This window comes from Patagioenas fasciata, chromosome 13 (genome assembly GCF_037038585.1).
Source record: "Patagioenas fasciata isolate bPatFas1 chromosome 13, bPatFas1.hap1, whole genome shotgun sequence".
Lineage (NCBI taxonomy): Eukaryota > Metazoa > Chordata > Aves > Columbiformes > Columbidae > Patagioenas > Patagioenas fasciata.
Window position 1 is genome coordinate 24,258,576 of NC_092532.1, and position 23,628 is coordinate 24,282,203.

Genomic DNA, 23,628 nt, shown 5'->3' on the forward strand with positions numbered 1-23,628 from the left:
GATCCAATACTACAGCTCTTTTCAAGAATTCTGTGGAGCCAGGATACTGCTGGGGTTGCCCTTCGCTACCTAGAACAAAGCAACATCTTCCCTGGTGGAGTAATTTTGGAGCAAAGAAGTCTGGGGCCATTCCAGTTGCCACAATGACTTATCAATGGACTTTTCAAATACTGTTTCTATTCAAAGTGTCACTGTTCTACTACTAGCAGACCCACAGCGAACTGTGCTTTCAGAGCACCGATGCAGCACACTGCCGAGTCAAACCTCTCCTGTCATGTCAGAACCAGGCAGAGAGCCGAATCACACGTACAGCACAAAGGTCCCACATTAAACACTACCTGAGCTGCTCTGGCTTCATTAACGGGGTGTGTGTAAACATTACAGCAATAGCCCAGCTTATTAAAAAGCTAAGAGGTTCAAAGTTCTCTTGCTTGTCTCACTTAAGTGGGTCCTTATCTTCAAAGTAGGAATTTGCAAATATTTTCACTTCAAAGGTTTGCTAACATAGCATAGCTGGTGTTATTTCTATTTCTCAAAATAAGTACTTAGCAGACTAAGTTTGCCTATAGTCCACTCTATTGGAAAATGTGTTATTCTTAAAATTAAGACCAAAGTCCCAACAGTTATGTTAAAAATAGAACATAATTCTGTTCCTCTCCTCAGACTTCTAAGAGAGGCACCTTTTCCAAGTATTTGACCATCTACCAGTATATTTAAACTATTTTTCCTGAGAGTGAGCAACAGTGTCAGCAATCCCAGCTTCCTACAGTAACTCAGATAACGGAAACTTGAGAGTGTTCTACCTGCAATTAGGTGTCCATCACTGGAGAGATTCCTGAGCTGTAAATGTATCTGTCAACGCCTGTTTGTTCATTACCACGGGAACAAAGAAACCGCTTGGTATCCCGTCGCTTCCCAGAGCTCCAGATTAAATGTGCGACACAGCAGTCGGAAGACAAGCATCAGTTTATGCAGTAGTTTTTAGATCAATGTGTAAGTCTCCAAGAACTCCATGAGGGAAGACACAGTGAAAGAAACTAGGTTTTATTTCAAGATTTTGACCATGAATGAATGCTGCTTGGTTATCTACCAAACATGAAAGCACCATTTGTTCCCATCACATACTTCAGGGGTTAAAGAGAGAGAATAGGAATGATGAGTGACTCATTTAGTTTACTGCCCTGCAGAGTGCTTACTTGCTTGAGACACATACTACGTTATCAAGATCTGCTTTCCAGAAACTACCTAAAACTTACTGTTCAATCAGCCGTTTATGTTAGAAGTCGTAAAGAAAACAAACCAACACATGTAAAAGCAAAAATAACAGAACTCCCATCATTTTCAATTGCATCGTCACTGAGCACTCTTGAACAAAACGCCCCATGTTACCTAAATCAGCGCTGGCCATGTCGGTGATGGCCGTTAACTCCACAACACCGCCCGCGCTGCTCCTGACTGCACAAACGGTGCTGAGAGCCTGTGCACCGTATCTTTAGTGACAAGTCCTCACCAAAGGTTGGTATGGTATGGTATGGTATGGTATGGTATGGTATGGTATGGTATGGTATGGATTACTCAGTAGAGGTTTCTGGCTCATACCTACTCTTTTTATTCTCCTTGATCAAGTTTATAAAAAGTATTTTCAAACAGACATTTTTTAATGCACTTTATAGAAATCTTACAACTGTCGAACTGTTTCAGAGGAGAGGGATTTGACACAGAAAAGCTACAGACATTGTAAATGAGAACATTCATTTCTATAAAATAAGGATAGATATCACTTCAAAATACGACTTGCTACTCATCTTCCTAATACAGCAGCTTTGTACTTGAGGAGTCTGAGTGGAATTTAAGCCAGAAAATCTTAATGGAATACCTCAGTCTTGAAGAGCTTCCCACTATTACCTAGTTTTGTAAGTACCTCCTAAAGGTAAATTCCCCAAAGTTTCAAGGACGTGGGGTGCACTGAAGGCAATTCCCGAGGGCACACGAACCCCTGCCAGATGGGGCCTCGCTGTGAGCAAGCGGATCAAATTTAGATATCTGAATACAAATAGAATCTAGGGAGAAGCATTTTCTCTGGTATTCTTCTAGACTATTTATAACCGAGGCTGATATAGGCTATCCAAATAAGAAAGCGAACTTGAAGCATCTATGTTTCCCTTCCAACAGCCTATACAGAATGTGGAAAAAGAGTGAAAGAGAATCCAATTAGTAAAAGGGTCTGAAAGAACTTTATGCAAAAGCCTGGAAACAGGTGTTTTAAAGAGATTTAGTGAAAGAAAACTTGAACTTTTTCTGAGAGTAAAAGTCAAGCTCTAACAGTAAATGCACAAGAGAGTCATAAAATCAGCATCTTCATAAAATGTTGGGGTACTAAGCAAATGGCGATGTCAGATGTACTATCACTATGCTAAGATCCCCAAAGGAAGGGGATTTCCCAAGTGGAGGGATACAGCCATTTCTTATCTGTCACCCTGGGGAGGCTGAGGGCAGAAGAAAGAGGTCTCTTAAATCACAGTAACGAGAATAGCAGCGTAGTAAATAAAATTATCAAATAACTTCACTGCTGAATATTCTGTCAAATGACCGATTTATTCTGCCACTGGCAGAGTGCTCATCTGCCACGGCACCTGGGTACGGACGTCACCAACAGACACCCTCACTGCCTCGTTCCTTCGCACCTGTGTGACCGCAGCACTGCACGGGTTCTGTCCACTGTCACTTGGCCAGACCGGTGCTTGACAAGGAAGCAGAAACGTGACTGGGGGCACATAACAAATACACAGTTTTCGTATGCTACACGCTGGTAGATTATGGGTTTCCGTGACCAAAAAACAATCTACCGTCTAACAAAATGGTTTGGATAGCATCTGAAATATGACTGAAATGCTCAAAAGCATGCTACCCGTTTTTAAGTTTTGTTAAGTACTGCACATTTGCTGAACTCAAAAAGAAGAGGGAAAACATGGTCAGGACTTGACAGATAAACTAGATTACAGGTTACCCAACTTTAGACAGCGTTCAGGGAAGAAGGTGCTGTCTGCACGTTTCACGCCTTGTGACGTGGGTACCTCATCCCCACACCAGGGCTCAGTTCACTGCCGAGTGTACGCACTTGTCAGAGTCACTTCACGTGCTTGGAATCAATATTCTAGTTTAATTCACGCACCACTGTGTACTTGAGAACACAGTCGAGACATTTTAAAAGCCCATTAACTGTAATAGATATTGTAATTTATATTACAATTAATATATTACTATATATAATATGCAATATAGATATAAATAATAACTAATATCTATGACAACTGAGGGCTCACTTTTGGTCGCTGTCATAAACTGCGTAAGAAACAATGGATCTTCTTGCCTTTCACTTTTATTTATAAAATATATGAGTAAACTTAGCTTCCCTACTTTATAAGCATCAAAATTATAAAATATTATATGACAGAATGAGATGTGGTAACATAGTTCAGATGCGCGGTCTCATAGCACCCGTGGAACAGGCTATAGCTGCTATAGTAATTCAACACTTCACTGAGGACACAGCTGCCAATGCAGCCATTTCCACTAATTCAATAGTCACACTACATTTTTGGCAGCAAATGTATACAGCTTAGTAGTTTTACTTAGTTTACTTGTGAATAGGTGTGGTCTTTACCGTCTTCTGCGTGTTTGTCCAGTTTATATTTAGAGATGTTCTTCAGTGCCAGGTTCTAAATAAATTCTGACATTAAAAAAAAATTACTTCTTAATGAAAACATTAAAATCAATTTTTATTCAGTTCTGCTGGGTTGTCCCCAACACCAGAGGAAGCAGGTTTAACTGGATATCTGTTTTTGCAACAATTTGGGTGATCCCACAGAAGAACCACAGCGATCTCGCCACATGCCTGTATGTTCACATGGCTTTACCTTTCAGTAGTGCTCACCCTTTAGGAACCACGCGGGACTGCGAGCTAACAAAACTGCCAGGGTAGGAAAGCTATAACCCAATCCAAAACACACCATTAACAAAAATAGCTATCATGGTTTCAGTTAGAATGAAACATTCTGGCGACAGGCTGAACACCCGTGTTCGACAGATGAGCAGACCCAACAGAATCTACACACCCTTCCAGACACTTAACGTGGCTGTCAGCGCAGCAGTGTCAGGTCTGGCACAACAGAGCTCTCCAGCCAGCAGCTCGCAGCGGGACTGTTCAACTTCACAAACGGTTGTGCACAAGGATATAAAGGAAGAGAAAAGTACTTCTATTCAGTAAAATCAATACCTTTCTGAGGAGTGGAGAAATTTATATCTCCGAGTACCTCCCTACCCCTTCTTTTTAAAAGCTAGTAGAGCAAGAAGAAGGTTCGGGGATCAAAGGGATAACTGCAGCTGAGGAATCCCAGTGCCTGTCTGTTCAGCAGCAACGCTGCTTAAGGAGTTCTCATTTCTGCTCCACCCGCTGCGCTGAGCTGGCAAAGTGGTTCCCGAGGCCATATCCTTGGAGAGATCACAGGACCGCTCCATCTCAAAAGTAACCGAGTGGGAAGGAGGGAGAATTTTTCCCCCAGCTGAACTAGTTCCCTCTTCTGAGCCTCCACCAATCATCCTGCTAGTGCATGACACAACTACAAAGGAAAAGAGTTAACTCAGCACCACAATGGTGAAAATATCCGTGGAGCTACCACCCAGAAATTAACTCTTTCTGGGTGATTTTCAGTATAGCATGCACATTTATTTTCTTTATTCTGTTTCTAGAACTCTAACAGACAAAAGAAGCAGGTAAAACCAAGTAAAAGCAAATAAACTCCCCACCTCTTTTACAGTCTCACAGCTTTATAAAATCAGGTAACTCAGGTTCCTTTAGGTATACCAAAAAGTTAACTGCTCAGATTAGATGGAACTGCAGAGCACGCACAAAATCTGCAGCCATTTGATTCAGCTAGGCTTTGTGCACATATGCAAACAAAACTCATTGTAGGTTACATCTATTGTACTTTTTTAAAGAAGAAAAAGGTGGGTATTTGGTGTCACAACCTTTTTCCTAATTATATCATCTACTTGCCTACAAGAAGTTTTCTTGAAGAAGCCTAAATGCAGCACCAAAATATAAAAACATTTATATGTGTAAGAGGCACAGGAGGGGAAAAATAGGAGAGAAGCCTTCTGAAGGACTTTCTAGTCACTTACCGGAATATTGGAGTATGGCCAGGCTTTGGTTTGTTCCAGGTAAAGTGCGAAGGAACAGAAAGAAATTGGTCTCCAGGCAGATCTTTTTTCAAGGTGTGCTGAGATCCAGAGCAGTCGTCCGCTGCAGTTTCAAGGGATGACGATAAGTTACCCTGCTCTTCAGGACAGAGATCTATTTTTCCAGATAAAGTGGCAGTCTGATCCTCTGAGGTCTTCCTTGTTTTTAGAGGAATATCAGTCTCTGTACAACACTGAAACGGTGAAAGGCCAGAATTTAGGCCTTGTACATTATGGATGGAAGTGTTTAGCCACGTGTCTTCTGTTATGCTTCCTCTGGGAGAGTGGCCAGGTGATGGAGTTGGAGAATGGTGAGGAGACAGAGAACCAGCATAGCAGATCTCAGCACTGGAGTGTCGCCGTTTCCCACAGGGGGATGTAGGTCTTGATGAGGGCCTTGATGTTGGTCTAGGGCTTAGCCAGTTTTCATCTGTAATACTAGTTCTGGGAGAATGACAGGGAGACTGTCTAGGTGACAAGGCATGCCCAAATCCATAAGGCTGCTGCCATGACTCCTCACTGGGACCTCTCGGAGAACCACCAGGAGATGCCAAAGGAGAGCCAAGGGTAAATCGAGCAGCTGCTTCGTTTAGCTCTGAGTCTACATCATCATAAACATGGGAAATGGATTCACAAGAAGATGCATCTGAAAACCAACTTCTGGATGAAATGCTGCTGGCAGGGCTTGGACTAAGGGATGATTCCCTGTAGGATGGCTCGAGAGGAAGATAGAGATGGTCCCGTGAAGGCCTTTCCATATACTCATTTTCTGTGCCATTTGTGTGCAATTCATCTTCGTTGGCTTCAATTCCTTGGTGACAGTTGGGTGAAATGGATGTGATTTGAATACTGGGGCACTCAAAGGGTTTGGGTCCACCTAGTGGGCTATACTTGGATTCTGGTACCTCACAAGTTCCTTCATAGTTCTTATGACTCTGAAGTCTTGAAGGTGGTGACAGAGGAGAGGAGTGAGACTGCAATCCATGGCGAGGAATACAGATTGGCTGATTTACGGAGGATGACGGTTGGTCTACATTAAAGATGTATATGGACGCACAGTCATCTGACTCAAGATCTGAAACCAAAACAAAATGAAAAAGGAGAGTCAGAACACAATACTTGGAAAATACCATAAAGAAAACCCTTTGTTTCCCAGGTATGGCCCGTTTTCGACATCCTAGACATCTCGCGTTACACAAGTCACACACACAAAAGCTCATTCTTCATTTTACATTTTCCCCAGCCGTATTTACAGCGAAATATGACTACAGCATGGTTTTATGTCACCAGTCTTGTTTTCAGCTATATTCCACAGTTTGTACACATCTTCAGTGGTCGAAAATATAATACACGTAGAAAATGGGTTTAAAAACTTCAAAGTATCTAAACCGAAACACTCAATTCAAGCTTCATCTTTCATAACTACATTCCATTAATAATTAAACATTTTTAATCAGAAGCCATTAAAAATCACGAACAGGACTATGATATTTTCTGCAAGCCCACTAGTCGATACTTAAAAGCACCAGAAGATTGAATACATAATACTTATCTCCTTTAACAATAGAAAGCATCTTACGGTGACTCAAACTTCAATGAAGATTATAAACAACTAAAAACATGCAATCAAAAGAGACCTACCAAAGCATATTATTAAAGACATTATAAAGAATCTTATTTTAAATATATTTTTGGCTGCTTAGAAAACTCTCAAGTGCCCATCCAACAGAATGGCATCTTTCAAGTGCAGTCTCATGAAGTTTGAGCACAACTTGTTCAGCATAAAAAAGACAAAACAAAGCATTCTCAGATCTTGGTAACTTATCCAAAACACAAGAAATATTCCAAAGAAAAACATGCAATTGAGAGGGAGTGCAACTGATTTAAGTGCCAGTATGAGACATTTGTCTGAAACGAGAGTAGAAAACAGAGCGTTTTTCTTATTTTATAACCACTATGCTTCCACTCTCATTTCCTTCCCCTTGTAAAACAGATCCTCCCTGTATAACCATCTAAAGGAAGTATGCAGGAGACCTGAGGTCTGTTCTCTCCTAGCAGATGAAATCAAATGTACATGGGCCATCCCCACCAGTCACTGCAACCAGTCTCCAAATCTGTTAACAATATTGTCTCCACAACCTGAGTCATTTGTTTTAATGCTGAATCACTTCAAAAGCTTTTGATCCATCACTAATACTTAAAATAATCATTGAAATGATACAGTTTCTAGTGGTTTGAGTGGTTTTCTTTATTTTTTTCAGTAGTAGGGGAGTCTTATGCAGAAGCATAGATGCTTCTGCACACTAAAGTGCTCCTGTGTCAAATGTGATGATGACACATCATGTTCATACAATTATTTTCCACAAATCCAGACCGGACGACATTCATTGTGTCTTTGGGGATTGGCGGCTCTATTTTTTAAAATGCTTTTTGTCCTGAGTATCAGTAGAATATTAATACTTGTTTTAAAATAAATCGAGTCTCTTTCACAACCAGATATAATATCCAGGCAGGAGGCCAAGTATTTTAGGCCTTTCTATCACAAAAAATGTATCGGTTAATGAAGTCATTCTATTATCATTTTCACTAATCGCAATCAGCTTAAAATGAACTAAACCAGAACCAAAGCAAACCAGCATCTCCGCAGAGCAGAGGGAAGCGTTTTGGCTGGCAGAAAGCATGCTGATGGCACGGAGCGGCTGAGGGCTGAAGGGCAAGGAGCAGCTCTCGTAGTAAACTGCCTATGGAAGGAGGCGCAAAAGTGCATCTAAGACTAGTACTATGTAGCTTTATAAGCAATGTGATTTTATGTATATTACATATAGTCATATATAACAATTATACATATTATGTAATAATATAATTAACTTCTATTACATGTGTTAAGACCACAAACGATTAACAGAAAATACGTTAAACACCACCAAAACTGCATTTCCCTATCCATTCACTAGGACAACACGCTCCCAACTGAAGTTTTACACAGTGTTTTTCTTTCTGCCGTTTCCCATCACAAGACATGAAATGCAGACGGCAGCTAGTTACAGGTTTTCCATATCCATCGGTATATTCACGTTTAAGATCACAGACGTCCTTGTTTCCTAACTCAGTATTGGAAGCATAGGTCAAGGGAGGAAAAAAGCAATTCTAATAAGAGTACTTGTCCAGCTACTCACAACTCAGAAATAAAACACTGATAGGTACAGAAATTTGGAAATAATAATAAAAACGTTACAAGAAAACAACATTTAGAAGCATTCAAGTCCTGTGTGTAACCACTTAACGCCATTAATGGCTTTAGGAACAGTAGCAGCACCGTGTGCTAAAACTCTCAATGTTGCAAAGAGCCTTATTTCTCTTGCAGCAATAATCAAGAAATCTTAAAATATTTAAGACAATTTGTCCACTTCCAATGTCCCTGGGACGTACAAGAAGCGGAGGTACATTCAGCACTGAAGCTGGATGGAGCCGAGGTGCAGAGGTCGGCGCAGCACGGGAGAAGGCAGGAGAACGCTGCTCTGACTCGGGCTTCCCCGGGCCCGCTGCACAACACGCGGCTCGCGGGGCGCCCGGCGCCCTGCTCCCGTCACCCTGCCAGCAGCGACCACGCACACCCGAACACGCAGCTGGAGCCTAGAGGAAGAACTGGGGATGTAATGAACCCAAATCCCCACAGCACAGAAACAGTGTATCTGCAAGTCTAGATCACCCAAACCATTTTCAGACATGGTCAATAAACGGGTAGATTTTAGCCTGCAAATGCAAACGCTCTCCCTTATAGTCATGTGTTCAATAAACTATATAAAATGTCATGTGTTCAATAAACTATATAAAAAGGACAACACTAACTACCAAGGTCTTTACAAATCATGTAATTAATTCTACTGGACTATTTACTAAAATTGTTTTTGTCCTATTAAGGACATTAAGAGAAAATCCAGTCTGGAAGAGCCCTCTAATCAATTTGAAGGAACTAGCGAACATACCAAGACGAACAGAATTTGTGTGAGATGAAAGGAGAGCGGGACAACCAGCTGACAGCCCTTCAGGTGGGTCCGACACAGCGCCGCGAGAAAGCACAGGGAACGAACGCAGGCGAGCCTACAACAGGCAGGTGCCAGGGAAAAAGCTGTGGAGAAGCCCAAGGCAAAAAATGGACTTAAGGAAATCGGCTACTCAGCAGGAGAGATATTACACCCAAACAATCCTACTGGTGGAGAAAAGACAGTAAATAAGTGAAAATGGCCAACTCATGAGGCATTCTCTGTCCAGAAAAAGAAAGCAGCATTCACGAAACATAAACTAGGTCAGGTTACTAAGGTAGAGCACAAAAACTACCACAGGCACATGGGGGCAAGATGCTAGACAGCATAAACACAGCAAAGTACAGAGCCCAAAAGAACCAGTGCCATCCACATCAAAAGCTGCCATGACCCTGAAAAGGCAGGTGTGTCGAACGCTCTTCTTCAGTAAAGTCAACGGAGCGAACCACTAACAAAGTTAACAGCAACGTAGAGTAAAGAAACTGGACTAAATAAAAGGTTAAAAAGCACTGAAGAATTATGGTCCAAGAAGTTTAACTTCAGTTTTAGAACTAGTATTAATAGTTTATTTGTTCCAGTAAGCTTTTAAAAGGAGACAGGGAAACGAAACAAGAAGTCAATGTTTGCTAAGAACAAAACCACGTCAGACAAGTTTTGTCCCCTGCTCCATGTAGGAAGTCTTCGGGATAGCTAGCACGCAAGGAAACTCAGCTCTGACTTCTAGGACTTTTAACACTACCATGCATGGAGAAGCGACCAAGTCTTTAGAAATACAGTGAAGCCTTCTTCCCCACCCTTCTCTGAGATCAGGTTTACTGCTGAGGGATCACAGAAGTCACCAGATGCCCTGTATTCACATAGTGTATATAAGCTATATAAAGCTACAGACTTCCAGTGCAATCTTAGATCAGGTGTCTGTGTCACCCTTTATCAAAGAGAACCAGAAGATCTGTTGTTTTGAATGTACATTTGCTACTGCCTGGAAACAGACCGCTTTACAGAAGCTCCTGTTCAGTATTAAGACAACGCTGGCTCATCCCTTACTAAGCTGCTAACTACACTTCAACATAAGCTGTCTAACTGGAAAATATAATTAAATAATATCCACAACAACTGCTCCTAGGGCACATTTTGCTTGCTATTCGCTGTATCAGACTGCTTGCCCACCAGTTGCTCGCTCTCCGGGGCGCGCTGGCACGCTGCGCTGTGCGGCAAGCCGGATTTCTCCGCAGAAGGAAGGTCAATTAATATCAAATGTCTGAACATAAGCCCTGTGCCAAAATTATTCAAATCTCATTATTATTCTAGGTTTGTAAGCCCATAAACAAACAGGTCCAGATAATAGCAGTTGTTACAAGGTACTAAGATAGTGCAACGGGACCTAGGTCTTATAAAAATACTACTGCGAAAACAGGATCAGTAATCAAGTCCTTTAAATAGCTTGAGGAAAGACTCGAGCATTGCCACAGCCATCGTGTGTGCTCTAGGGCGAGTCATATAACCTGTCTCCACTGCCAGGGTTTAAAAAGAATGACAGCCTCTTCTGTTCGCCAGTGCTGCTACCATCACCTCCTTCTGAACATGACGGTATTGTAACGAACGTCACAGAAATACCTGCAAATGAGAACAAACAGCATATGCAGCTCCATTATAAAATTTTAATATCCTACTTATTTGCAGCATTTCATATACCTCTTGGGATGAAAGAAGAGACTTAATCTTCACAAAGAACCCCAAAATAACAAATAGTCATGATTTTCCTTTAGTACACTTAAAAAAACCAGAGTTCTTGTTGGTACACTACTACACTAAAGTTCTGTTATTGGATATTTTAACTTCGGTTTTCCATTGCAAGCTCTAAGTTCTCCAGAGACATTTCCTACAAGCTTAAACATCAGTTGTAGTGGGCAACTTCAAAACACAATTAAAAAAAAACCCTAAAAACCACAGAAATGTTTTAGTTTACAAGGAGTATAACGTATGAGTAAGCCACCAAATATGGTAATAAAATCGTATACATTGTGAAAACAATTAAGATAGCAAGGTGGAGCAGGAGGAAGACACATCCTTGTAGACCAAGTTTAGCAACACACAAAACAGTAGTGCAGGTTTAAGCTTTCAGAAGAGGATGATTTATAACCATTGCCGTTCTATGAAGGAGTTCTCCCTGTTCAGTGATTTTGTGCTCTGCCTCACGGTCTATCAGATTACTCAACACGGATAAATGCTACTCTCATCAATCATGTACGCTAGGGGCAGCCCTGTCGTGCCGTCAGAATTTCACTCGTTTTCTCATGGTAAGCAGGATCACTGGAAATGTGCAAGGAAAACACCAATCTTCTTAATATATTGTGGGAGCTCATCCATGAGTCTCTTCCAAATTCTAGTCTGGACGAGAATTAATTCTCCTCAGTAGAAATGCAGACAGATAATGAAGCTGTACTAGCTTAAGCGTGAGAATAACACAGCATATCAGCTGTTTACAACGGACACTGAATAAAATGAGAACATGCTGGTTCTCAGGGCGTAGCTACACGTTGTGTTTTTCAGCAGCAACTACCCTCCCACACACATTCGCACACAAAGGGGGAGGGGAAGAAACGAGGAGAGAGGTATTTTTAACCCGGACGATTTTGGCAATCAGATTTGCAGCGCGCTAACATAAACACCTGCATATCTACAACGGACAGGATAGCAAGTTTCAGGACATGGGGAGAAAGGAGCACCCAGGACAGGAACTGCAGGTGTTCTCACTGCCAAATGAAAACATAACATGCAACTAAACCCTTAGGCCACAGCCTGTTTAAACGAGAATAGCATACCTCGACCCTCACCCCGAAGTAACAGAATTAAGTTCCAAATAGGCAAATAACAGTCACGAAATTTTATTTGATGTATAAGAAAAAACAGACTAAATAAACATGAAAATCAAATGCATCTGCTTAAGTCACAAGTACTTTTCAGAAAATCACGGACTTCTGCTGCAGCAAATGGAGTTAATCTTAGTTGAGGAGGCTTTTTCCTTTTTTTTTTTTAATAAAAACACAAGTTGTTCTGATCTTTCATAGCCGAGTGCTTCGAGATCCGTTGATAAAAAGCGATGCACAAGGCAGTAAAGAATCCAGCTGGTGACTGCAAGGTTCAACAAGAATTAGTCCCTCCAAGTTCAGTTACAAGAGCAGCAAGCAGCAGCCGGAAGTGCTGGGTAGTGCTTACACCTGTGCCCTCTCCAGCCCTCCTGGTATTTTTGGTTGTTTATGAAGCATGTCCTTAAATGAAAACTTTGTAGAGCTTGTGGTTTAGTATTTAAGAATTATTCATTAATACTCATAACAAGTTAAAAAATATATTTACTTTTGCTTTAAAAGAAAAAAAAAAACCACCTCAAAGTTGTATGGGCTCCTCTCTGCTGCCTGTTTTCCTCTGTGCCATGTCATTCAAGACCACTCTACTGCATCATACCCCTGCAGACAAAACAGAAGCACTTGCCCTCCAGTTTGATGAAGCCGCATCTGCCATTCGGTGTTGGATGGAAAGTCAGCTTAACACGACCCAGTAGCTCAGAGATATAAAGAAATACACTATGGCCTTTGGAGAGATTCTTAAAATGACAAAATACATCTGTGCAGTAGTTACTAACACATAGTATTAACAGCCTAGTTGCCACTGCTGCTCTGAAGATGAGATACATTATTATTCGCTATGATCGGCTGTTCGATTTGTGAAATGATGGCAGCCCTGCAATCCCCGAGCGCTGGGTATGTGCAGACATGGGAACTGAGCGCAGCCTGAGCGCTCCAGAACTGGGCTGTTGTGCCTGACCCACGGGAAAAAGACTGGTCATAAAGACAAGTGAGGACATCAGGCAAACACTGAAGAGAATAAGGGAACTGTGTGCTGTAGGTGCCAGCCGAAGGTTGTCTAGATTCTTGGTATTGCAGGCCAGTTTATCATCCACAAGCTAACTCTTTTTCTATTGGGGCAAAACTAACAGGCTCCATAAAAGACTCTCCAGTCATTTAAAGTTCTGGTTTATGCCGTACCCCTAAACTGATTTCCTCACCTAACTACCTACATGGATGCCTTCACCACTAGGTATCAATTTCTAACACCAATGAGCTTGCTTTCTGCTTCATAGCCTGCAGGTTTACAGTCCGCTCCAGTCCTGAACCAAGCCCCGAGCAGAAGACAAGTTTCCAAGATCAGAATGTCTAAGCAGGGCCACTGCAAACAAATAAGACAGACTAGAAACGAGGAAATTTAGTTTATGGGAGAGTATGATGACATAGGCTAGGGTTTTTGTGAGAACTGGTAGAAAAGGAGTGCAGTAAGCCAAGAGAGGCTACCCGGTGAGAAGAGGGGAGACCGGAATGGGGCACACCTCTGTTCATCAAACAGCGGGACACGGAGGCTGAGAACCGGGACTGGTAGCACCTGCACAAACTAGTTGGGGAACTCCTCACACCTCAGAAAAATTACACGGTACTTCTGCAGCTGTCCTGCACCACGACAGGCAGCAAACCTTTCCACAGCAGGCAGTCTTACCATTTCAGTAATTCAAATCATTAATAGTACAGCTTTTCACCAATATATTTTAGAATACAGCTTTAATATGCTGGTGCACGGAACTCACAGGCTCTGTACATCAAAGGACTAAATAGAGCCAGAATGATAATCTGAAACTTTCCTGTTCTCCCAGCTGCTCACATGAATGTAGAATGAGAAACACCTTGAATTCACTTTGCTAAGATGGGCACAGCAAGCGTAACAGGCAGAGAGAGGAATGAAACAGCCAAATGAGAATGGGGAGGCTGAAGCTGAGCACAAACACCATTTTTTCAGCAACCTTCAGAATGATCCCCAAATACAAGGGAGACCACATGAGCACGCCTCATGGCTGCGCCGCATGCAAGCCCTGGAACTTCGCACCATTCAGAGCTTGCATTCACACCAGCAGGAGCGCAGGTCTCACCGCACACCGCGCCCAGGCAGCCTAACCTCCTGCCCCCAACCGAAAAAGCTAAGCTATCTGAAAGCCTACATTTGACAAATTACAATAATGAAATGCACGGACTCTGACCTAATCTAAAAGAAGCTACGCAAAACACAAAATGTTGACAAATTTTCTTACTGGTTATTTGGATTAAACCACACATTCTCTTGTGGCCTTGTCACTTGAGTACAGTTATCCCAAACGACACCGTTAAAGCCTTTTGTAATCATACAGTTACTCCATCTCCTTCGTGCTCTTTATTTAGGGAACAACTACTAGAAAGCATCTAAGATACACAGGAGTAGCCATAAATCATTGTAGACACTATTACAGCACATTATGCAGCCATCAAAAGCAGGGAATCATTGTCACTAATGGTTAATAAATGCACCCTGAATGTGTTATCAGCTCCTCATTCCTTTTTTAGAGTATGTTTTCATTTCGCGCATGAAGATACAAAGGGTTACTCAGTAAAACACGTTTAGTTGGAGGGTAACAGTTTGTGCCCTGTCCCAGCTACAATGAACCATGTTCCTATTCCCTCTGCAGCAGAGTACAAATGCTGCGTATAGCTGAACTTCGGTTTAAGTGGTCTTCCTATCTTTTCTGTTTACAAAAACCATGGAAAAAAAATAGCAAAAAAACCCCAAAAAACATTTTTCACAGCATTTGTTCTTAAAAAAAAGAATAAAAACGTTGGCCACTAAAAGATGATGATTGTCATTAAGCACTGAATTCAAAGGTATCCGCCTCCTGCAATCTTGAATAACCTCATACATAAGAAAATAGAAAGATCTCAGTTTGAAAGGATCCAAGAGTGAGTCCAAAGAGGAACAGCTACAACATTTAAAAAATAACTCTCTCCATCAATCTGTTAAAAACACAACAGAAAACCCAAAGTCCAACCAGCAATTTTGCTATATTAAAAATATTTCTCACTGTTAGAAGTGATGACTAATATTCAAAATGCATTCTCAGAAGCTATTTTTTAAAGGAGCAATTGCTATTAATTGAAATCTTAATATGAATAATATGATTCTACATTTCTGGGAGTAAGAAATTAGCTGCAAGGACCTGTTCATGTTTCTACCTACAAATGCCTTTTATGCAGCCTCAAATGAAGTTTAAAAGGAGCCCAAAACCACACCACAACACAACCCCAAACCAAACTCAGAGGTCTGTTTTCATGAATTTCTTGCTGAAAGAGTCTGTTTGTACTCAGATCCCCAGAACATTGATTTTTCTCTCCTTCCCCAGGTACATAAAACTGAGGACTGGGCCTCCCAAAGAAAACTAACACAAGCATCTTCTCTTCTATCACATCTATCGTCCTTTGTCTGAAAAGCAACCACGAGCATCCAGCGGCACAGAGACGTTTAATCAGAAGAGTCACCTAAATGAGCGAGCTCGGCGGTCCAGCTCAGCCCTGCGGTGTGCCGGGCACAGCGCAGCCCGGAGCAGGCCCGTCCACCCGTGCTGCAGATCTCAGACCTGACCTGATCTCCCCTGCGTGACTCTCAACAGCTCCACGACTATGTTTTCATGCTCTTTTTTGCCAGTATTTTACAAGAATGCTCACAGACGGACGTACTAAAGGTAGACAAAAATGCTGGCTTGCGAATAAGCTTACTGCTGCCTTGCAGTTTTACTTAGCCCTACCGATCATTTCGCTCATCTTAAATTCCACTGTCATTCGAACCGCACATGGCATGCCTGGACACATGCAAGGACTTGGATGCTGGTTTACAGGCTGGGCTTACTGCCAAGCCCGCTCCACGTACTTCCCTGGCCCGCTGGGGCAGCTTTAGGCAACAACTCCCATATTTACGTTATTGCTGTGAACAGCCAAACTACTGCTTACTATTGACCCAGGCCCAGTCTGCTCTCATTCCTCACTCATTCACTGCAACATTACTTATTTGGCTGCTCTTCAGGTGGGATGTGATAAGCTGCCTGCAGTTGTACAACACAAACAGAAGCAAAGAGACCATCATGCTTTAAGCAGAGGGCTGAAAGAGCTTATTTCTGATTTTCAGAAATATGTAAGATAAAAGCATTAGCACAAATGCTTTTGTACCACGCCCGTCTCCCACATCTCAGCTCACAGGATTTGTTTTCATTTGCACTGGACCCATAACTCAGAAGGGGGCAGAGGGTGAGATGTGACTATGAATTCACACACAAAATAAGGGACATTTTGTCAAACTATGGACCTTTTTCAATACCTTGCACTACATAGTGACTCACTATATAATGATCCTCAATGCACTATGAGGATCCAAAAAACATACGTCAAACCATAGAAGTTATGAAATTAGATCAGATGCAACTACAACTGCCTCGCACCAGCACACAACAGAGTATGCTATTTTCCCAAATGGTCTTGTCCTGGTCAAGCTTTATCCAAATAGACAAGACTCCACTTTGCCAGCAGAGTGGGGAAAAAACCAAGATATTCAAATGTCTCAGCTTCCCAGGATTACCATCTAAATCTGTCACTCTTAACGGCCAGGCAACTCTAACTCCACTGATAGCAGATTTGACTTTAGCAGACATTTTCCTTAGGTTCTTCCTCAGAATCTCTCGACGTTATCTTGAAGTCACAAGCTCTTGTCACAGACCCTCTATTTTCGGTCAGATGCAGCTGTTTGGTTTTCCCTCCTCCCCTCCCTCCATCAGCAGATTATATAACCACAGCCTATGACTGATTTGCATTGTGTCCTTGCGTGTCAGTCCTATACATGCACAGATACCAGCATCCACTAGCTTGTAAAATACAATGACAGTAACTAAATTTCCCTCAACTGGCAGTTCTTATCACAATACATTTAATGCTCAATATCTAATAAATAAATAAATGGTTCAGTTAAAAAGTATCATTTATGTCTAGGGGATAACAAAAGAAACTGACTCAAGCAACTTGCCCATTCATTTCTTTCTTAAAGTTGCACCAGTTGATCCCAGTCTTAATCCACATCAACACTCTTGTTTAGCCAACGTTTACAGACCAGCACAGACAGCTGGATTTACATGGATGACTCAAATTGTACATATTAACCACAGAGTTACCATCCTGTGCAAAGACTTTCTCTCCTAACAATTTATATAGGCAACCAAATCTAAACTTCAGGTGAACCACAAAAGTGAGCAAGATGGTCTCTCAAAAAGACTTCAGAAGATCACATCTTGCAAGTTTCTTTTACTCAGCTAAGGAAAGCATTATTCGTAGCAGTTCTGGATCACAAGTATGTGATCACAAAAAGAATTTCACCAAGAACAACCCTCAGTCAGCTCACACATCAAGTTCACGATTTTTGTCAGCATCCAGCCCTTGATTTTTCCATTCAGTCTAATTATGACACTACTCTCTTTCCTACAATAACATGACTTTCTTAGTATTGTTTACCTTAATCACCACCTTAGGGAAAACAACAAAATGTTCAAGCACACTGCTAACTTCCGTAAACAGCTTAGGCTGTTTTCTCCTCTCTACCAGCAATCCCTGTCAGCAACACCTGTCATGAATGCACATCTAAGAAGTGAAGAATACTTTACATATGAATTATCAAGGTGAAGGTATCAAGTCTAGTATTGTGATGGTGTTCCACTACAAATCATTGGGTTTATGAATTTTACTACATAGCTAAATTAAATGACACATACATGGTGCCAGCTTTCGCTATGGAGAACTCTTTCTGGCTCCTGAGGAAGAACTCAGCACCTGCCATCACCTCAGAGCACTTGGCGCGCAGGCAGGAGGCGACGGCCGAGCGCGCGGGCAGCTCACCATACTCACACACCACACCGGTCGCACACGCAAACCTGCAACAGAAGAGATGGGGCAGCGCTCTGACAGTCACAATGAAATCTGTATTTCACTCTTCATATTCAGTAATAGCCTCAAACCAATACGCTAATAGCTCTAAGCTAGGCGCAAAAACCTCAAAGGAGAACAAGAGTACAGAAGTTTTGGAATAAACTAAAGATCCAAATCCAGATATACCGTCCTCATCCAGAGTGAGGCCCCAGCTCCCAAAGATGTTTTCAATTGTCACTAAATTCATCACAGAACTGGGATATTTTTCCTAGTTTTTATACTGTACTTTTCAGGAGAAAAGTATGAGAGATTGTGAGATTAATCTGTAACAAGATTACTAAATACTGTTACTTAACCAAATATTAAGTCACAGGAAATATAGAGATCCTCTTTTTAGCTTGTTTCATGTTATCATTTCCAAGAAAATAAAACAGATATTTTGAACCGAAAGTCCAAGGAGGGTACTTTTATTGGTGCTTTTAAAACACTCATAATCTGGGAAAACAAATAAAATCAACGAGAGATGATTTACTTACATTGAAAGATCCACAGCTTCCTCACAAGGGGAGGAGGAAGGTGGGCGCCGAACTCTTGGGTGACCAATGACAGAGCCCAGGGAACGGCAGCAGATGTGCCAGGGGGTCAGCGGGACATGAGGAAAAGGCTCTTCCCCAGAGGGGCTGGACACCGAGCAGGCCCCCAGGGAGGGGTCACGGCCCAACCTGACAGTGTTCAAGAGACTGGACACCGTCCTCAGACACACGGGGCGACCTGCGGGGTGTCCTGTGCAGGGACAGACGTTGGACTCCAGGATCTGTGGGTCCCTCCAGCTCAGGACATCCTATGATTCTATGTAAGAATTCCTCCTCCTGTGCTTCATAACCCAACAACAAAAGGTGGATATCAGGGTGACATTCAACACTTTAGTCTGTTTTACTGGGTAATAAAACCTTAGCCTGTCTTTCATTCTTAGAAGAGCTCATCAGAAATAAGAGGTACATTTCAGACAGGATTCTAAACAGCAGGACCAGTAACTCATCTATCAGAATTTCCTAACTAATTAATTAATTCATTTTCTGGATGTTGAACAGTTTGCAGCCTAATTTTAGGTCACTCCCCATTCCACATACCAATATGAAACAATTCTGGATGTTACAGAACCTTACAGGATCCTGAATTCTCAGCTTAGAACTACAAACCCCAAGTTCTTCAAAGGTCCCCACCTTGTAAAAACTCGCTCTTTAAAACAGAAGATGAACCCTTAAAATAAAAATTTGTGTAAAGAAATAATCATAGCAACTTATATTTGCTCCTCTTTCGCAAAGCTTGCCATTAAAACAGTACATACCACATGCTCAGCCATTTTTAACAGTAGTACAAAGACCTTAATAAAGTTTATTTTCTTAATGCTTAATAGATTCTAGGCAAACTTCCCAAAATTACATTGGGGGTATCATTAGGAAAGTATTGTAGTTAAATTCAATTATTTGTCACATATGACATCTCAAAATCTCTTCATTGACAAGACCAAACGTGGTGGCACCTCGAACACATTAACCTGTTTCAGCAGGCCGCACAGCACCTGGGTGACGCTGTAATTCAAATGCCTACTTAGGCATATCAAATGCAACAGATATAAGGTGGCAAGATGCAACCAGATGCTACTGCAACTAACCAATCCAGTTTGCAAGAAAGAGTACACCAAAGAGATTTGGTTCACTTCGGAGTGCTCTATAGCATTACCTTTGGTCACTGGAAGCCGGAATTATTTTGTCAGAAAATACAAAGCTCATTGGTACCTAAAACTGCAACACCTATTTTCAGGGTTGACCACTACAAAATGAAAGTGGTAATTTCTTTCTTTGGGACAAGGACACTAAACTATCAGAGAAAAGGAGAGCAAGATTTTGCAGAAGGTTCTTAATACCTAATTTCCACTTGAAAGTACCCAAAGAGCTTTTGACAACCTCTTATTTAGCAACCACCTCAGTAAATTTTTATTCCAGTTCACAAGCTATACGAAATGGGCCACCCCTTTAATTTCAGGTGAAGTATGCTGCAAACATTGCAGTATTGACTACAGACTTCGAGCACCTTTAAACCATCCTTCGTACATTCCCCTCTCCAGCAGGCACTGCTGTGTTCAGATCAAGCACTACTGCAGAGCATCAGTCTCCATTCCTGTCCCTTAGCACAAAACTAGGGGTGCTAGTTGTACTATTCTGCAAACCTCTGAAATTGTTCTGTATAACAACTCGGAATCCCGGTTGCTTTAATTTCTCTCGTTGTCCCTTTCGTGTCATTAAAGGGGTAATCTACTGCCTGGGACTAGCATTTTTACAGTGGTTCAGAAATCTAAAGTATATTAAATGAAACTGAAGAATAGCTCACCTTTTCTTGCTTTTGATTAAAAATACAGTTAAAAAGAAAATATATACCCGTATAAAATAATAAAATCCTCACAACACTACAGTAGTCACAGCATAAAAGAAAGCACTGCCATAGTTTTCTGTTCTTTGCACAAGAACTTAGTAGTAAGCACTTCTTTCACAAGTACGCCAACCCGAACTTGTAGAGACAGACAGCATGAAGTTTGAGAACATGCTTTCAAGTGTTCCCCATGATCACGGGAGACTTAGTAACTTCAAAACTATTTATTTCAAATGAAGGAACTTGTCCCGTGATCTACACATCTTACTGTTAGCATATATTAGAAAAAACAAAAACAAAATGAAAAAAACCCACAACTTTATGTTTGGGGCACAACTGACACTTTCACTGAAGCAAGTGATAGCGGATTATTAAACACATGCTTTAGGGAGATCTAAGAACTTTTGTTCATTAATTAACGTACCTGGCAGAGGGAGGAGGGGAAAATGCACAAAATCTAATTCTTTGTATGTAAAATACATGAGCAGAATCAAGGGCTAAACTCTGGTAATCCTTTTAGAACAACACGTGAGGGCAGAGACCTGTTCTAACCCCCGACGGCCACATCTGCGCACAGCGGGCGGGATCAACCCCAGTGCTCCACACAGCCACGACACGACCGAGCTGCCACGGCCGAGCTGCCGCGACCGAGCTGCCGCGACCGAGCTGCCGCGACCGAGCTGTCGCGACCGAGCTGTCGCGACCGAGCTGCCACGGCTGAGCTGTCGTGACCGAGCTGCCACGGCCGAGCTGCCACGGCTGAGCTGCCACGGCTGAGCTGCCATGACCGAGCTGTCAGAGCTGCCGCGACTGAGCTGCCGCGACTGAGCTGCGGGGGCAGAGGTTCGATTCCTTACTGAAAGTGACAGCCACCCCATCAGCCCATGGTCTGGACACCACACTGTCAAATTTACCTTAAAAATAGTTTCAACTTACCAAGCATGGAAAATCCTCTATATTCAGAGTTAAGGAATGCTACCAAAATACAGATATTCTAAAAGTTAACTGAGTACCACTAATATTTCCAGTTTTCTGAGCAACTTCATTTCTCATTCTCATCTATCATTGACAAAGAAGCACAGTTTAGACTACTAGTTTTATGTGAAAAGAATTGAAATAGGGATGTCATGATTATTTTTGTTGTAATTTATTAACATTCCCCATTGTTTTCATACTGTAATGCATTTACTTGCTCGAAGAACTCAGGCCCCCTTCCCAAAAGCACCATCTGCTATTCCACAAAGTTGGAAAACAAGCAAGAAAATATCCCCTTATCTGAAGGAATTTGTAAACTAAATCTTAGCATCAAGAAAGTTGGAGATTTTGTAGAGAATGAACCCCAAGTGTTCGCACTGGATTATATACAGGCAGTATCTAACTTTGCTTTTCTAATCAATTTCTGCAGACAGCCGAGTCAGAGAACAAACAACATGGCTGCATCATTTACCCTGGATACAATCACGTTCAGAGCTATCTTATCGCCTAACCAATTAGACTTAAAACAGTGCGTTGCCAATTAATACTTATTTCAACTAGGTCAGGAAAAAGCACGCAGCCATCGAACTCTGGTACAGCTACACGGCGCAGCTGGCTCTTATCGATTCCTCACATCACAATTTACAGGCAGCACTTTATTTTCTACAGTTTAAAGAAACATGAGTTTTTTTAAAAAACAGGATTTTCAGGTTCCAGTACTATAAAACATGATAAAATGGAAGGGCTCTGAAATGCGGGTATATATGCACATTTGGACCCAAGCAGCCATCACAGCTCAACACGCAGTGTTTGGTCCATCCGCACGCACGCACGCACGCACACAAAGTTTAGAAGAACAGGCTGGTGTAACTGATGCGTTATACGCGGGGAAGAGCGAGGTTCAAACTTTTCTCCGCAAGAGGCCCACACAGGACTGGTCCAGCCCCATTAATACTTTGTTGCCCAATTCCGCGACACGCTGGACCCCCCGGCGCCCCCGCTGACCGCGCTCCCCCAGCCGGGGGCAGCGGCGGGGATCGCGGGCCCCTGGGAAGGGGATCGCAGGACGCGGGGCCGCCCCCGGGCCGGGGGGTCAGGCCCACCCGATGCAAACCGCTCCCTGCTCCCCAAGAGCCGGGGCCTCCCCCCGCAAAGCCACAGCGCCCCCGGGGAGGCTCCTCCCGCGCGACGCCACTTCTCGGGTTCTTTTTCCCAAAGAAAGTCGCAACGGCGGCGAGAGGCCCGGAGAGCCCCGGCCCGGTCCCGCGGCGGCATCGCGCCCCCCGGGGCGCCCCCGCAGCCCCCGCGTCCCGCAAGCGAGGGGAGCGGCGCCGTGAAGCGGCCGCGGGCTGAGGGAGGAGGAGGCGCCGCTCCCCCCGCCCCGGTCTCCAGTCTCCCGCCTCCCGCGGCGGCGGGGCAGTGCCCCCCCCCCCGCCCTCCTGTGAGGAAAACAGGAAGCCGACCCCCCCGGCCCGGCGGGAGCGGAACGGCCGCGACCCGGCTGCGGAGGAGCGCACCTGCAGGCCCCAGCGGCGGCCCGGGGCCGGGCTGCCCGTCCTCCCCGAAGATCAGCCTGAAGTCGAACTCGTCGGTGGCGCCGCAGTTTGCCGTAGTCATGGGTTTGGCCGGCGAGGCGATGCGAGACCCCGTCGCCCTGCCGGGCCGCGCCGGGCTCCCGCCGGCTGCGCTGCCCGCCGCCGCCGCCCCTCAGGGCCGCCTCATAACAGCGGATGGCGCCGCGGGCCGAGGGGAGGGGGCGCGCGGGGGAGGGGGCGCGCGGGAGGCGGCAGCGCGAGCGGCAGCTCCAGCCCGAGCGTGCGCTCCCGAGCGCGGCCGCCTCTGTCACTCAGCGCGGAGAGCGGCCGCTCCGGGCCAGGGCTGCCCCGCCCCCGCCCGCCGAGCCCCCGGCAGCGCCCCCCCCCGGCAGCGCCCCCGCCGCCCGCCCCGCCCCGCCCCGCCCCGCGCTTCCCACCGTTGGTCCCTGGCGGTGACGTCGGCGACACCAACGGCGCCTCGTGACCCGCGCGGGTGCCGCCGAGGAGGAGGGACGCCTCGCGGCACGTCACGTGGCACGGAGAGATGGCCTCGCGCCAGCCGCCCCCCCCAGCCGCGCGGCCTGCCGGGGGTTGTAG

At 43.8% G+C, this 23,628-nt stretch overlaps 1 protein-coding gene across 3 annotated transcripts in view; it reads right to left on the bottom strand.

Annotated features, from left to right (window-relative positions):
- Positions 1-23,354, bottom strand: part of NFATC3 (nuclear factor of activated T cells 3) — a 67,294-nt gene extending 43,940 nt beyond the window's left edge. The window contains exons 1-2 of one of the 3 annotated variants that reach the window (XM_065848459.2): positions 23,014-23,350; positions 5,182-6,313 (exon numbers count right to left, since the gene is read on the bottom strand). In XM_065848459.2, coding sequence (XP_065704531.1) covers positions 5,182-6,313; positions 23,014-23,113 — 1,232 coding nt within the window. In that variant the 5' untranslated portion in view covers positions 23,114-23,350. Of the gene's footprint in view, positions 1-5,181; positions 6,314-23,013 lie in introns of all 3 variants that reach the window. The other 2 variants (XM_065848460.2, XM_071814363.1) reach the window with 2 other exon arrangements.
- Between the last annotated feature and the right edge of the window lie 274 nt (positions 23,355-23,628).